General features: G+C 45.0%; 1 protein-coding gene across 3 annotated transcripts in view; it reads left to right on the plus strand.

Annotated features, from left to right (window-relative positions):
- Positions 1-13,826, plus strand: part of LOC124048090 (heparan sulfate glucosamine 3-O-sulfotransferase 6-like) — a 30,578-nt gene extending 16,752 nt beyond the window's left edge. For 2 of the 3 annotated variants that reach the window (XM_046368515.1, XM_046368512.1), the window contains exons 2-3: positions 10,455-10,684; positions 10,887-13,826. In XM_046368515.1, the coding sequence (XP_046224471.1) occupies positions 10,455-10,684; positions 10,887-11,275 (619 nt within the window). In that variant the 3' untranslated portion in view covers positions 11,276-13,826. The remainder of the gene's footprint in view (positions 1-10,454; positions 10,685-10,886) is intronic. The other variant, XM_046368513.1, reaches the window with a different exon arrangement.
- The last annotated feature ends 419 nt before the right edge of the window (positions 13,827-14,245 follow it).

Below are 14,245 nucleotides of genomic sequence, written 5' to 3' on the forward strand. Positions count from 1 at the left end.
TCACCAGTAACATAGTACACAAGCACTTACAAACAAACAAACCAGTAACATAGTACACAAGCACTTACAAACAAACAATTCACCAGTAACATAGTACACAAGCACTTACAAACAAACAATTCACCAGTAACATAGTACACAAGCACTTACAAACAAACAATTCACCAGTAACATAGTACACAAGCACTTACAAACAAACAATTCACCAGTAACATAGTACACAAGCACTTACAAACAAACAAACAAACAATTACAAACAAACAATTCACCAGTAACATAGTGCACAAGCACTTACAAACAAACAATTCCACACAAGGACATGGGGGGAACAGAGGGTTAAATACACAAAACTTAATGAGGGAAATGGAAACCAGGTGTGTAGGAAAACAAGACAAAACAAATGGAAAATGAAAAGTGGAGAGGAAACGACTTCGGTGGAAGTCCTGACACTTATTCTAAAATAGTATATATCAATTGTTCTTCCCCTCATAAATCTACACACAATAACCCATAATGACAAAGCATTATTTTTAATAAATCTGCAAACAAATCTTTAAACCTGTTTTTGCTTTGTCATTATGGGGTATTGTGTGTAGAGTTTTAAGTTTTAATCAATTTTAGAATAAGGCTGTAACATATCAAATGTGTAAAAAGTCAAGGGGTCTGAACACTTTCTAAATCCACTGTAATCACTGAACAGAAATGACTGGGAATACATACATGCATCTGTTAGTCACAGATACCTGTTTAAGAAATATAGGAGCGTGGATCAGAAAACAAGTCAGTATCAGGTGTGACCACCATCTGCCTCATGCAGCCTGTCACATCTCCTTCGCATAGAGTGGATCAGGCTGTTGATTGTGGCCTGTGGAATGTTGTCCCACTCCTCTTCAATGGCTGTGTGAAGTTGCTGGATATTGGCAGGAACTGGAACACGCTGTCATACACGTAAATCCAGAGCATTCCAAACATGCTCAATGGGTGACATGTCTGGTGAGTATGCAGACAGTGGAAGAACTGGGACATTTTCAGCTTCCATGAATTGTGTACAGATCCTTGTGACATGGGGCTGTGCGTTATCCTGCTAAAACATGAGGTGATGGTGTTGGATGAATGGCATGACAATGGGCCTCAGGATCTCATCACGGTATCTTCAAATATCTGTTATAACTTAACCAAGATAGACCACAGCCTGTCGTGTCAAATGGAAACACATTTGTCATAATGGGCAGAACAAGCAAGGAGGTGGGCAGATCAAAGCATGAGCTAGCGAGATCCTATTGGTGTGTTCTAGCATTAATTAGCATATTTCTGTTAGGGAACGTCTACTCTGTGAGGTGCGCGTGTGTAATAACTCAGGTCGCCTTTGCACTCCTTCTAAATAACACACGTTTAAAAAACTTTGGCAAAGGCTAAAGTCTTCAAAATGTAGTACACTCTGTTCGTAACATATTCTAGCTTTGGGAACAGAAAACTGTACTGAGATCAAATGTTTCATTGATGAGAAAATGTGCAGAATGTCGGACAAAATCCGTCTGGTTCCATCTTCTCCCACTGCCGGCCACTGGGCTTCCTCTCACTACCAAATAGTGAATAACACCAAGCGGATGCTTCATATCTATACATCCGGTGAAATATCTCTCATTGTTCTATCTGTGGTATCTGTGCATTCAAATTGCCATTGATAAAATGCAATTGTGTTCGTTGTCCGTAGCTTATGCCTGCCTGTACCATAACCCCACATCCACCATGAAGCACTCTGTTCTCAACGTTGATATCAGAAAAATTGCTCGTCCACTTGTCCACACTACAGTTGAAACCGGGATTGCATCCGTCAAGAGCACACTTCTATCAGCGTACCAGTGGCCATCGAAGGTGAGCATTTGCCCACTGAAGTTGGTTATGACACCGAACTACAGTCAGATCAAGACCCTGGGGAGGACGAGCATACAGATGAGCTTCCCTGAGACGGTTTCTGACAGTTTGTGCAGAAATCCTTCAATTGTGCAAACTCACAGTTTCATCAGCTGTCCGGGTGGCTGATCCCGCTTGTGAAGAAGCCAGATGTGGAGGTCCTGGGCTGGCAGGGTTACACGTGGTCTGCGAATGTGAGGGCGGTTGGACGTACTGCCAAATTCTTTAAAACAATATTGGAGGCAGATTATGGTAGAGAAATGAACATTCAATTCCCTGGCAACAGCTCTGGTGGACATTCTTGCAGACAGCATGCCAATTGCTCCCTCAAAACATGAGGCATCTGTGGCATTGTGTTGTGTGACAAAACTGCACATTTTAGAGTGGCCTTTTATTGTCCCCAGCACAAGGTGCACCCGTGTAATGATCATGCTGTTTAATCAGCTTCTTGATACACCACACCTGTCAGGTGGATAGATTATCTTGACAAAGGTGATATGCTCGCTAACAGGGATGTAAACAAATTTGTGCACAAAATTGGAGAAATGAGCTTTTTTCGTGCGTATGGAACATTTCTGGGATCTTTTATTTCAGCTCATGAAATATGGGACCAATACTTTACATGTTGCGTTTAAATATTTTTTGTTTGTTCAGAGCTACCATTAGAGATAATGGATTGTATAGTTTTGTCTCATCCTCTTAACCAGTCATCAAATATGTTGCTGTATTTGTCTTTTGATATAGGAATTGTGTTTCTCTTACTGTGTACAAATCTGTCTTTACAAATCCTATGGTCAGTATCACAAGTATAGATGACAGTGTTGCAATCAATTTGTTGTTTACTAATACTTCAACATGGCAGTCATTCAGAGGTTTAGATGGGTAGTTCTGTTCACATCCGGAGAAGAAGGCATCCCCTATGACGGATTCCAATTCAGTGGTCTTTCACAGAGTCAGATGTTCTCACGTGGGCTGTGGTTCATTTGCAATTCAGATTAACTCGTTAAAAGCAGCGTATCAATTTATACCAATGGATTCCCTGGGCTTACACACGTTGCACATGTGTTTTTACACAGGAATATAATTGCCGTGCAAATGGCTGAAGAACGGCTGCCAGAACATGCAATCTTCAGAAGTGGTGTGTTAGGTGAGATCACGTCTGACAGGAAAGGGAATCTAGTGGATTCTTTGAACGCAGGGTTTTGGAATAGGAGAGTGAAACCTGGGCTAAGAGTAGGGGAGTCTGAATTCTGTTATGACATAGACATAGTGTCATAAAGGGGGAAAACAAAAGTGTCTCTTGATTACTGTGTGTGTGTGTTTGTGTGTGTGTGTGTTTGTGCTCCAACACATGTATATATCTATATTAAATCAGGTGTGGCCCATCCAGCCATCCCATCCCAGTACTGTACAGTGTGATCTGATCTCCATAAGGCCTAGACGACCAGGGTGATCTAGCCCTCATTAAGGCTCTCTCTGGGGGGTTGAGGAGGGGAGGCAGGGCGGTCTGGGCCCAGCTATGATGGATGTCTGCTGGAAGTGGACAGGGCAACGCTACAATGGATTGGAGCCTTAATGGTCCCCAGTGCAGCGAAATGGATGAGTGGGCGCTCAGTCCAACACACACACATATATATATACACACACACACGCACACACACACACACGCACACACGCACACACGCACACACGCACACACGCACACACGCACACACACACACTCACACACACACACACACACACACACACACACACACACACACACACACACACACACACACACACACACACACACACACACACACACACACACACACACACACACACACACACACACACACACACACACACACACACACTCATTCACTCACACATACGAATGCACACACTGTGTTGGTATCAATAAGATAACAATTTCAATGTTTTGTCATTGACACATTGATTGTTAATGTACTATATACAGACTAAATAGATTTGGTAGTTGATGCCAGTTTATTCTGTCACATTAAAAAATGTCTTTATGTAGTTTTACTCCACCATCCCACATCTGTTCTCACACACACACACACACACACACACACACACACACACACACACACACACACACACACACACACACACACACACACACACACACACACACACACACACACACACACACACACACACACACACACACACACACACACACACACACACACACACACACACACACACACACACAGCATGGGGGTGATGGGACTCCAGAGGCTTCCCCGAACCCCACCTGCTACCCTCGGCCCAGCTGAGACCCAGGCTCATCGTTCCCCCAACTCCCACACACTTTACCCCCCACTCCTCCAGGATCAATACCTACGGCTGCTTGGGCTTGTCCCCGTGTCCTAGGAGTGTGTGTGTGTGTGTGTGTGTGTGTGTGGGGGGTATGGAGCTCTACAGAGAGATGGAGAAAGGGATGATTAAAGATTGCTCTTCAAAGACAAAAACAAGTGACAGGTTGTAAACATGCTAAATCTCTCTTTTCATCCAGAGCATCTACAAAATGGATGCCACGATTACTGCAACACAATAGACATGGAGAACTGGGTCTCTATGACAACAATAGAGAGAATACAGAGGGATATGCTCTGTGATAATGTTAAGGTATCGTAATGCTAAGGTGATGGAGTTCTGTTCCATTCTCACTCAATGGTCCTCTATGAGAGCAGTCTAATGGATGCAGGGTTGAAATGCAGAAATGTATTGTTGACAATAAGTCTGTGGCCTTATCTCATTCTAGCTCACAGATCTGTTGGTGTAGCTGCACTGTAGCAGGAAGTTGCTAGTAACCATGAAGTTATGATTTCAAATCCCATTTAAGGCTAAGTCCCAATTTTGTTCACAGTACAAAATTATACAAGATCTTAGAGTAATTTATATCAGACTACAGCAGCATACAGTCATTTTATAGAGAAGACACCTTCAAGTTGTTGTATATATTTAATGTATTTTTTACAAAAGCTTTAAGAAAAGTGCAGAAATATTTTCTTGGCAATAGATATATGCACTAACTTTCCCTTAGACCTGGTGGCTCAGCATGAGTTTTGGATAGTTTGCACTCAAGAGGTTGTGAGTTCAAATCCCAAGGGATATTGAGTACCAAGTAATCATTATGTTGTCAATTAACACCTTAATTTAGCTGTAAAAATACAAGAATGTTGTAGATGTACCATATTTTCACCGCAACTAGACAAAAACCTCCATGGGACAATGACACAACGTTCTAGCGGCATCCCTGGAACAAAGCGGGAACTAGACAGAACCTGCGGGGACCTTTACTGTTTAAATTCAATTAATATCAATAATGCCAATTAAAGTAAAGTATTCTAATTGGCATATGACATCTCGGCTTTCACGTGCTCAGATGTTGTCACGTAATTTCATGTTGTCACATGTGGAAATGTTGCATCCCTATGTTGAAAACAATAACAATCACAAGAGATTGTGTTTTCAAATGTGCTCAAAAGTTGTCACATGTGTAGTGTCATGGTATCACCTTGTCACGTTAATTTCACATTACATTTACATTTAAGTCATTTAGCAGACGCTCTTATCCAGAGCGACTTACAAATTGGTGCATTCACCTTATGACATCCAGTGGAACAGTCACTTCACAATAGAGCATCTAAATCTTAAAGGGGGGAGGTGAGAAGGATTACTTATCCTATCCTAGGTATTCCTTAAAGAGGTGGGGTTTCAGGTGTCTCCGGAAGGTGGTGATTGACTCCGCTGTCCTGGCGTCGTGAGGGAGTTTGTTCCACCATTGGGGGGCCAGAGCAGCGAACAGTTTTGACTGGGCTGAGCGGGAACTGTACTTCCTCAGTGGTAGGGAGGCGAGCAGGCCAGAGGTGGATGAACGCAGTGCCCTTGTTTGGGTGTAGGGCCTGATCAGAGCCTGGAGGTACTGAGGTGCCGTTCCCCTCACAGCTCCGTAGGCAAGCACCATGGTCTTGTAGCGGATGCGAGCTTCAACTGGAAGCCAGTGGAGAGAGCGGAGGAGCGGGGTGACGTGAGAGAACTTGGGAAGGTTGAACACCAGACGGGCTGCGGCGTTCTGGATGAGTTGTAGGGGTTTAATGGCACAGGCAGGGAACCCAGCCAACAGCAAGTTGCAGTAATCCAGACGGGAGATGACAAGTGCCTGGATTAGGACCTGCGGCGCTTCCTGTGTGAGGCAGGGTCGTACTCTGCGGATGTTGTAGAGCATGAACCTACAGGAACGGGCCACCGCCTTGATGTTAGTTGAGAACGATAGGGTGTTGTCCAGGATCACGCCAAGGTTCTTAGCGCTCTGGGAGGAGGACACAATGGAGTTGTCAACCGTGATGGCGAGATCATGGAACGGGCAGTCCTTCCCCGGGAGGAAGAGCAGCTCCGTCTTGCCGAGGTTCAGCTTGAGGTGGTGATCCGTCATCCACACTGATGTGTCTGCCAGACATGCAGAGATGCGATTCGCCACCTGGTCATCAGAAGGGGGAAAGGAGAAGATTAATTGTGTGTCGTCTGCATAGCAATGATAGGAGAGACCATGTGAGGTTATGACAGAGCCAAGTGACTTGGTGTATAGCGAGAATAGGAGAGGGCCTAGAACAGAGCCCTGGGAGACACCAGTGGTGAGAGCGCATGGTGAGGAGACAGATTCTCGCCACGCCACCTGGTAGGAGCAACCTGTCAGGTAGGACGCAATCCTAGCGTGAGATCGTGTTTTCACATCTGCTCGCTCACATGTTGTCACACTATCACGTTAACTTCACATTAAATCATATGTGTTTTTCTCCTTAAGGGGTGTGTGTGTGTTAGGGTTAGGGGTTAGGGGTTAGGGTTAGGGTTAGGAGTTAGGGTTAGGGGTTAGGATCAGGGTTAGGGTTAGGATCAGGGTTAGGGTTAGGAGTTAGGGTTAGGGGTTAGGGTTAGGATTAGGGTTAGGGTTAGGAGTTAGGGGTTAGGGGTTAGGGGTTAGGGTTAGGGGTTAGGGTTAGGGTTAGGGTTAGGGTTAGGGTTAGGGTTAGGGTTAGGGTTAGGGGTTAGGGTTAGGAGTTAGGGGTTAGGGTTAGGGGTTAGGGTTACGAGTTAGGAGTTAGGGACAAGGGTTAGGGTTTTTAATGGTCAAACATGTTTACGACCCAAAAGGTCTTGACATTTTACAAAAATAGAGTTGTGTGTGTGTGTGTGTGTGTGCGTGTGTGTGTCTGTGTGTGTCTGTGTGTGTGTGTCTGTGTGTGTGTGTGTGTGCGTGTGTGTGTCTGTGTGTGTGTGGGGGGGGGGGTATAAAATAAAATAAAAATCGAATCAAATATTATTGGTCGCATACAAATATTTAGCAGATATTTTTGCGTAATGCTTGTGTGTATATGTGTTTGTAGGTAGACTAAAGTGTGTGTGTGTGGTGTGTGTGTAGTGTGTATGTGTGTGTGTGGTGTGTACGTGTGCGTGTGATGGGGCCAGGTTGGGGGAATGGATCTATTGATAGAAGGTCATATTGCAAGGGAGGCAGAGGGGGGTGGTAGACTTTTCAGTGCTGAAACCTGATTCACAAGCATCCTGTCCTCTGTTTGTTCCCTCCATCCCTCCATCTCTCCATCTCTCCATCCCTCCATCTCTCCATCTCTCCATCCCTCTATCCCTCCATCTCTCCATCTCTCCATCCCTCCATCTCTCCATCTCTCCATCCCTCTATCCCTCCATCCCTCCATCTCTCCATCTCTCCATCCCTCCATCTCTCCATCCCTCTATCCCTCCATCTCTCCATCCCTCCATCCCTCCATCTCTCCATCTCTCCATCCCTCCATCTCTCCATCTCTCCATCCCTCCATCTCTCCATCTCTCCATCCCTCCATCTCTCCATCCCTCTATCCCTCCATCCCTCCATCTCTCCATCCCTCCATCTCTCCATCCATCCCTCCATCTCTCCATCTCTCCATCCCTCCATCTCTCCATCCCTCCATCCCTCCATCTCTCCATCCCTCCATCCCTCCATCCCTCTATCCCTCCATCCCTCTATCCCTCCATCCCTCCATCTCTCCATCCCTCCATCTCTCCATCCCTCTATCCCTCCATCCCTCCATCTCTCCATCTCTCCATCCCTCCATCCCTCCATCTCTCCATCCCTCCATCTCTCCATCTCTCCATCCCTCCATCTCTCCATCCATCCCTCCATTTCTCCATCCCTCTATCCCTCCATCCCTCCATCTCTCCATCCCTCTATCCCTCCATCTCTCCATCCCTCTATCCCTCCATCGCTCCATCTCTCCATCCCTCCATCCCTCCATCTCTCCATCTCTCCATCCCTCTATCTCTCCATCCCTCCATCTCTCCATCTCTCCATCCCTCTAACCCTCCATCCCTCCATCTCTCCATCCCTCCATCTCTCCATCCCTCTATCCCTCCATCTCTCCATCCCTCTATCCCTCCATCTCTCCATCTCTCCATCCCTCCATCTCTCCATCCCTCCATCCCTCCATCCCTTCATCCCTCCATCTCTCCATCCCTCCATCCCTTCATCCCTCCATCCCTCCATCTCTCCATCCCTCCATCCCTCCATCTCTCCATCCCTTCATCCCTTCATCCCTCGATCTCTCCATCCCTCCATCCCTTCATTTCTCCATCCCTTCATCCCTCCATCCCTTCATCTCTCCATCCCTGTATCCCTCCATTTCTCTATCCCTCCATTTCTCCATCCCTCCATCCCTTCATCCCTCCACTAGGCTACCCTGGGGCAGCAGGGTAGCCTAGTGGTTAGAGCGTTGGAAGGTTGCAAGTTCAAACCCCTGAGCTGACAGAGTGCAAATCTGTCGTTCTGCCCCTGAACAGGCAGTTAACCCACTGTTCCTCGGCCCTCATTGAAAATAAGAATTTGTTCTTAACTGACTTGCCTAGTTAAATAAAGGTTAAAAAAAATATCTTCATCATCCTGTCCTGTCTCTGTCCCCCCACCATCTCCTCAAAAGGGATCCCATAATTCTTAGTGAAATATGACGCAGCAGCCGGGGGGGAAAACAGATGTGGTCAGCGAGGTGTGTGGCAGCTGTACCTGGGTCTCCATGAGGTGTGGTGGGGCCCAGGAGTCATTGCTGCTAAATGAGGTCCATCTGTCGAGGTGATAGAATGTGGTGTGATGTTTATATAGCCCTGTGTGTGTGTGAGAGAGTTTACAATACTAAGACCAGGGCGTGACAGTCTTTTTGTTTTTCTATATATTTCAATATATTTCAATCTCTTTTTCCATTTTTAAATGAAATATTCCTTCCGGCAACCCGCCTCACCCAATGTGATACGGATCTGCTATTTTTTAGACGTTATAGCTAGAACCTCCATCAGAAGCTAACCAGCTAATTAGCTACTAACAATTTAGTCATTGTTAGCCACTGGTAGAGGCCTTTACCTTTAGCTCAGACACCAGACGCTTTTAGCCTGGATAATACAGTACACACGTTTTCCAACATCAGCTTTAACCTGGTTGTACAGGTTTGGGATTTCAGGCTTCGGAAAAGAATGTTTGTGATGGCCACTTTGTAGTGAGGCACGGCAACCTTCATCAGCCTCAGAAAGCCAGGCCTCTCAACAATATGAAATGGCATCATGTCCTTTGCAATGTAATATGAAAGGGCTACAATGAGGTCTTGAGTAGGGGTCTGGTACAGGAGTCTTGTAGAGGAGTCTGGCACAGGAGTCTGGTACAGGAGTCTGGTACAGGAGTCTGGTACAGGAGGTGAGCTCCATGAGCCTCCTAGCTTTTGAATTGAAGTCAATGTACCCAGAGGAGGACGGAAGCTAGCTGTCCTCCAGCTACACCATGGTGCTACCCTACAGAGTGCTGTTGATGCTACTGTAGACCTTCATTACAAAACAGTGTGTTTTAATAAATTATTTGGTGACATGTGAATATATATATGTATATATATATATATATATATATAGTATGTTTAAAAATGTTAACTTTTGAAATGTTTCAATATTTGTATTTTTATGAAATTCACTAAGAAAGATCGTCCTCCCCTTCCTCCTCTGAGGAGCCTCCACTGTGTGGAGTATAGAGATGTGGTAGTCATGAAAAAAATATTATTGCGTACAGAGTGCGTCCAACTTATTATGTGACTTTGCTAAGCACATTTTTACTCATGAACTTATTTAGGCTTGCTATAACAAAGGGGTTATAATTCAATTTACGGGTTATTGTGTGTAGGCCAGTGACACAACATCTCAATTGAATCCATTTTAAATTCAAGCTGTAATACAACAAAATGTGGAAAAAGTCAAGGGGTGTGAATACTCTTGAAGGAGTACAACCTATAGCATATATAGATCTAGGAATAATAATTGTTGTTGTTGGCATAGCCGAATATACCCATGGCCAGGACATAGATATTTAGGTGACAGGCATGTTAATGACAGCCTCCATTACTGACATGTACAGATGGCTTTAATACTCAAAAGTTACACCATTTAAACATACTTTATCTCTCTCTCTTTCTTTTTTCCTTTCTCTCCCTCCCTACATCCCCAAGGAGTATGATGCCCAGGGCCTTGGATGGCCAGGTTGTCATGGAGAAGACTCCACGTTATTTTGTTACCGTGGAGACCCCGGGGCGTGTACACTCCATGTCGCATGACGTGAAGCTGATTGTGGTGGTCCGAGACCCTGTGACCCGGGCCATCTCTGACTACACCCAGATCATCTCCAAGACCCCCCACATCCCCGCCTTCGAGACCCTCGCCTTCAAGAACCGCACCAATGGTCAGAATCATAGTGATACATTTTTATTTGTATAGACCTATGAATAAAGGAATGAATGGATGGATGAATGCATGAATTCATTAATTAATTGATGAATGAATGACACAAAAACGTTCTTTAACCCTGTCTTCAATCCTGTCTTCAGTCGTGTCTCCAGTCCTGTCTTCAGGGTCTTAAAACCAGTATCTTGTTTTGGTCTCAGGTGAGATCGACTCTCTGTGGAGCCCTCTATGGATCGGACTGTATGCCCAGCACCTGGAGCGTTGGCTGGCCTGGTTCCCCCGGGCACAGATCCATCTGGTCAGTGGGGAGGGCCTCATCTCCGACCCAGCCGGAGAACTAGGAAAGGTCCAGGACTTTCTGGGCCTTCAGAGGATTGTGACGGACAAGCACTTCTACTTCAATAAGACTAAAGGTTTCCCCTGCCTGAAGAAACCGGAGGGCAGCAGCAAGCCCCATTGCCTGGGGAAGACTAAAGGCAGGACACACGCCTCCATTGATCCGGAAGTGATCCAGAGACTGAGGGAGTTCTATAGGCCGCACAACCAGCGGTTCTATCAGATGACTGGCCAGAACTTTGGATGGCAATGAGGACTCAGTAGGGATACCAAGGTAAAACATGCATCCAGAGTAACAAAGACACTCAGGCATGGTTCACAGGGACAGGGACAGACATTAATGCCATTTTGGACATGCAGGACAAATCTAATAAGACCAACTACAATCCACAGTATGTGCGCTCTGATTACAACCTCATTGATGCCCAAAGCGAAAGAGTACACTTTCTACTCAAACAGGCATAAATCCTTCTCACAAATCGATTTTCATACTGTTATCTACACCTCCATTTTCTATAATCAAGAAAATAGAAATTGGACATATGAGCTTGTCTGACCACCATGCTTTACCACTGCCAACTGCCAACTGCCAACTGCAACTGCAACTGCCAACTGTCAGAATCTCCTAAAATACCCACAAGATGGCGTTTCAACGTTTCTTTCACACAAAACCCTACATTCTGTAATCAATTTGAAATTGAGATAAATGAATTCATAACGATCAATAAAAAAAATTGGTCGATGACCCCAGGATTCTATGGGATGCCAGCATAGGTTTTTGCTGAAGATAATGCATTTGTATCTGTTTTGAATAAATCACAATCAAAAAGAGATATTAGATTTGGAAATGTTGTGCACTTTTAGAGCATTCTAAACAAACACTATTTCCAGACCAGGTAACTATTACTTTTTCCAAAGTCATGACAGAACTTTGTTTATTGATAAAGACAGAGTGCAGAACTTGCCTTCCATCGAGTTCGATTCAACCAGTACTTCCATGGTCCCATTCGTTTACTGGCTGACAAGCTACGCAGTAACAAACAATTAGCTGACAAAGCGGCTATTGAATCTGAAACAGTGAAATTACTATCAGAACCCAAATGAATCAATCAAAGATTCTTCCGCTTTTATAAATAACTGTACACCTCTGATTATAAATCCACACCAAGTTCTTTATAAAAAAAATAATGAAGAACTCTTCTCTCAACAGAGAAAGACAACTTGCCCGGGATCCCAAATCTCTCTCAATGAACTGAAAGGGGAGTTGGATGGCATGAATAAAGGCAAACCACCTGGATGGGTGGTTATTCCTCCTGAGGTCTATTTAACATTTTGGAAACAATTAGGTCCACTATTGCTTGAAATGTTGAATATGTTCACAAAGGGTTCATTTGGAAGAGATGTAAACACAGCACTAATTTCACTTTTATTAGAAAAAAGGTAAGGCTGCCACCCATTGTTCTCATTATCGCCCACTATCTTTGATCTGCATACAGAGTAATGACATAGCCACATACTGTTGATACAATGTAATGACATAGCCACATACTGTTGATACAATGTAATGACATAGCCACATACTGTTGATACAATGTAATGACATAGCCACATACTGTTGATACAATGTAATGACATAGCCACATACTGTTGATACAATGTAATGACATAGCCACATACTGTTGATACAATGTAATGACATAGCCACATACTGTTGATACAATGTAATGACATAGCCACATACTGTTGATACAATGTAATGACATAGCCACATACTGTTGATACAATGTAATGACATAGCCACGTACAGAGTAATGACATAGCCACGTACAGAGTAATGACATAGCCTAATACTGTTGATACGGAAGTGGCTCTGTGCTGGGAACTAAATCCAATGTTTATAGACCTCTGGGTAGCGAGGGAGACAATGCAGAAAGACCAGCTCTATGCTAGTTACCTTTCAGTATCTAATAGATGTTCAACGAAAGTAAGAAAGTGGCATTGTTTGAAAACACCTGGCGTTCTTGTCTTAGATACACGGTTGCCCGCCAGGAGTGAAGGACATTGTTATGGGATGTGTAGTCTGCAGTGCAGGCTGATGTGTAGTCTGCAGTGTAGGCTGCAGTGGAGGCTGCAGTAGAGGCTGCAGTGGAGGCTGCAGTGTAGTCTGCAGTGGAGGCCGATGTGTAGTCTGCAGTGTAGGCTGATGTGTAGTCTGCAGTGTAGGCTGATGTGTAGTCTGCAGTGTAGGCTGATGTGTAGTCTGCAGTGTAGGCTGCAGTGGAGGCTGCAGTGTAGTCTGCAGTGAAGGCTGATGTGTAGTCTGCAGTGTAGGCTGATGTGTAGTCTGCAGTGTAGTCTGCAGTGTAGGCTGATGTGTAGTCTGATGTGTAGTCTGCAGTGAAGTCTGATGTGTAGTCTGCAGTGTAGTCTACAGTGTAGGCTGATGTGTAGTCTGCAGTGTAGGCTGATGTGTAGTCTGCAGTGTAGTCTGCAGTGTAGGCTGATGTGTAGTCTGCAGTGTAGGCTGATGTGTAGTCTGATGTGTAGTCTGCAGTGAAGGCTGATGTGTAGTCTGCAGTGAAGGCTGATGTGTAGTCTGCAGTGTAGGCTGATGTGTAGTCTGCAGTGAAGGCTGATGTGTAGTCTGCAGTGTAGGCTGATGTGTAGTCTGCAGTGAAGGCTGATGTGTAGTCTGCAGTGAAGGCTGATGTGTAGTCTGCAGTGTAGGCTGATGTGTAGTCTGCAGTGAAGGCTGATGTGTAGTCTGCAGTGTAGGCTGATGTGTAGTCTGCAGTGTAGGCTGATGTGTGAAGTCTGCAGTGTAGGCTGCTGTGTAGTCTGCAGTGAAGGCTGATGTGTAGTCTGCAGTGTAGGCTGATGTGTAGTCTGCAGTGAAGGCTGATGTGTAGTCTGCAGTGTAGGCTGATGTGTAGTCTGCAGTGAAGGCTGATGTGTAGTGTAGGCTGATGTGTAGTCTGCAGTGAAGGCTGATGTGTAGTCTGCAGTGTAGGCTGATGTGTAGTCTGCAGTGAAGGCTGATGTGTAGTCTGCAGTGTAGGCTGATGTGTAGTCTGCAGTGAAGGCTGATGTGTAGTCTGCAGTGTAGGCTGAGTCTGCAGCTGATGTGTAGTCTGTCAGTGTAGGCTGATGTGTAGTCTGCAGTGAAGGCTGATGTGTAGTCTGCAGTGTAGGCTGATGTGTAGTCTGCAGTGTAGGCTGATGT

The sequence above is a fragment of the Oncorhynchus gorbuscha genome, linkage group LG11 (assembly GCF_021184085.1).
Source record: "Oncorhynchus gorbuscha isolate QuinsamMale2020 ecotype Even-year linkage group LG11, OgorEven_v1.0, whole genome shotgun sequence".
Lineage (NCBI taxonomy): Eukaryota > Metazoa > Chordata > Actinopteri > Salmoniformes > Salmonidae > Oncorhynchus > Oncorhynchus gorbuscha.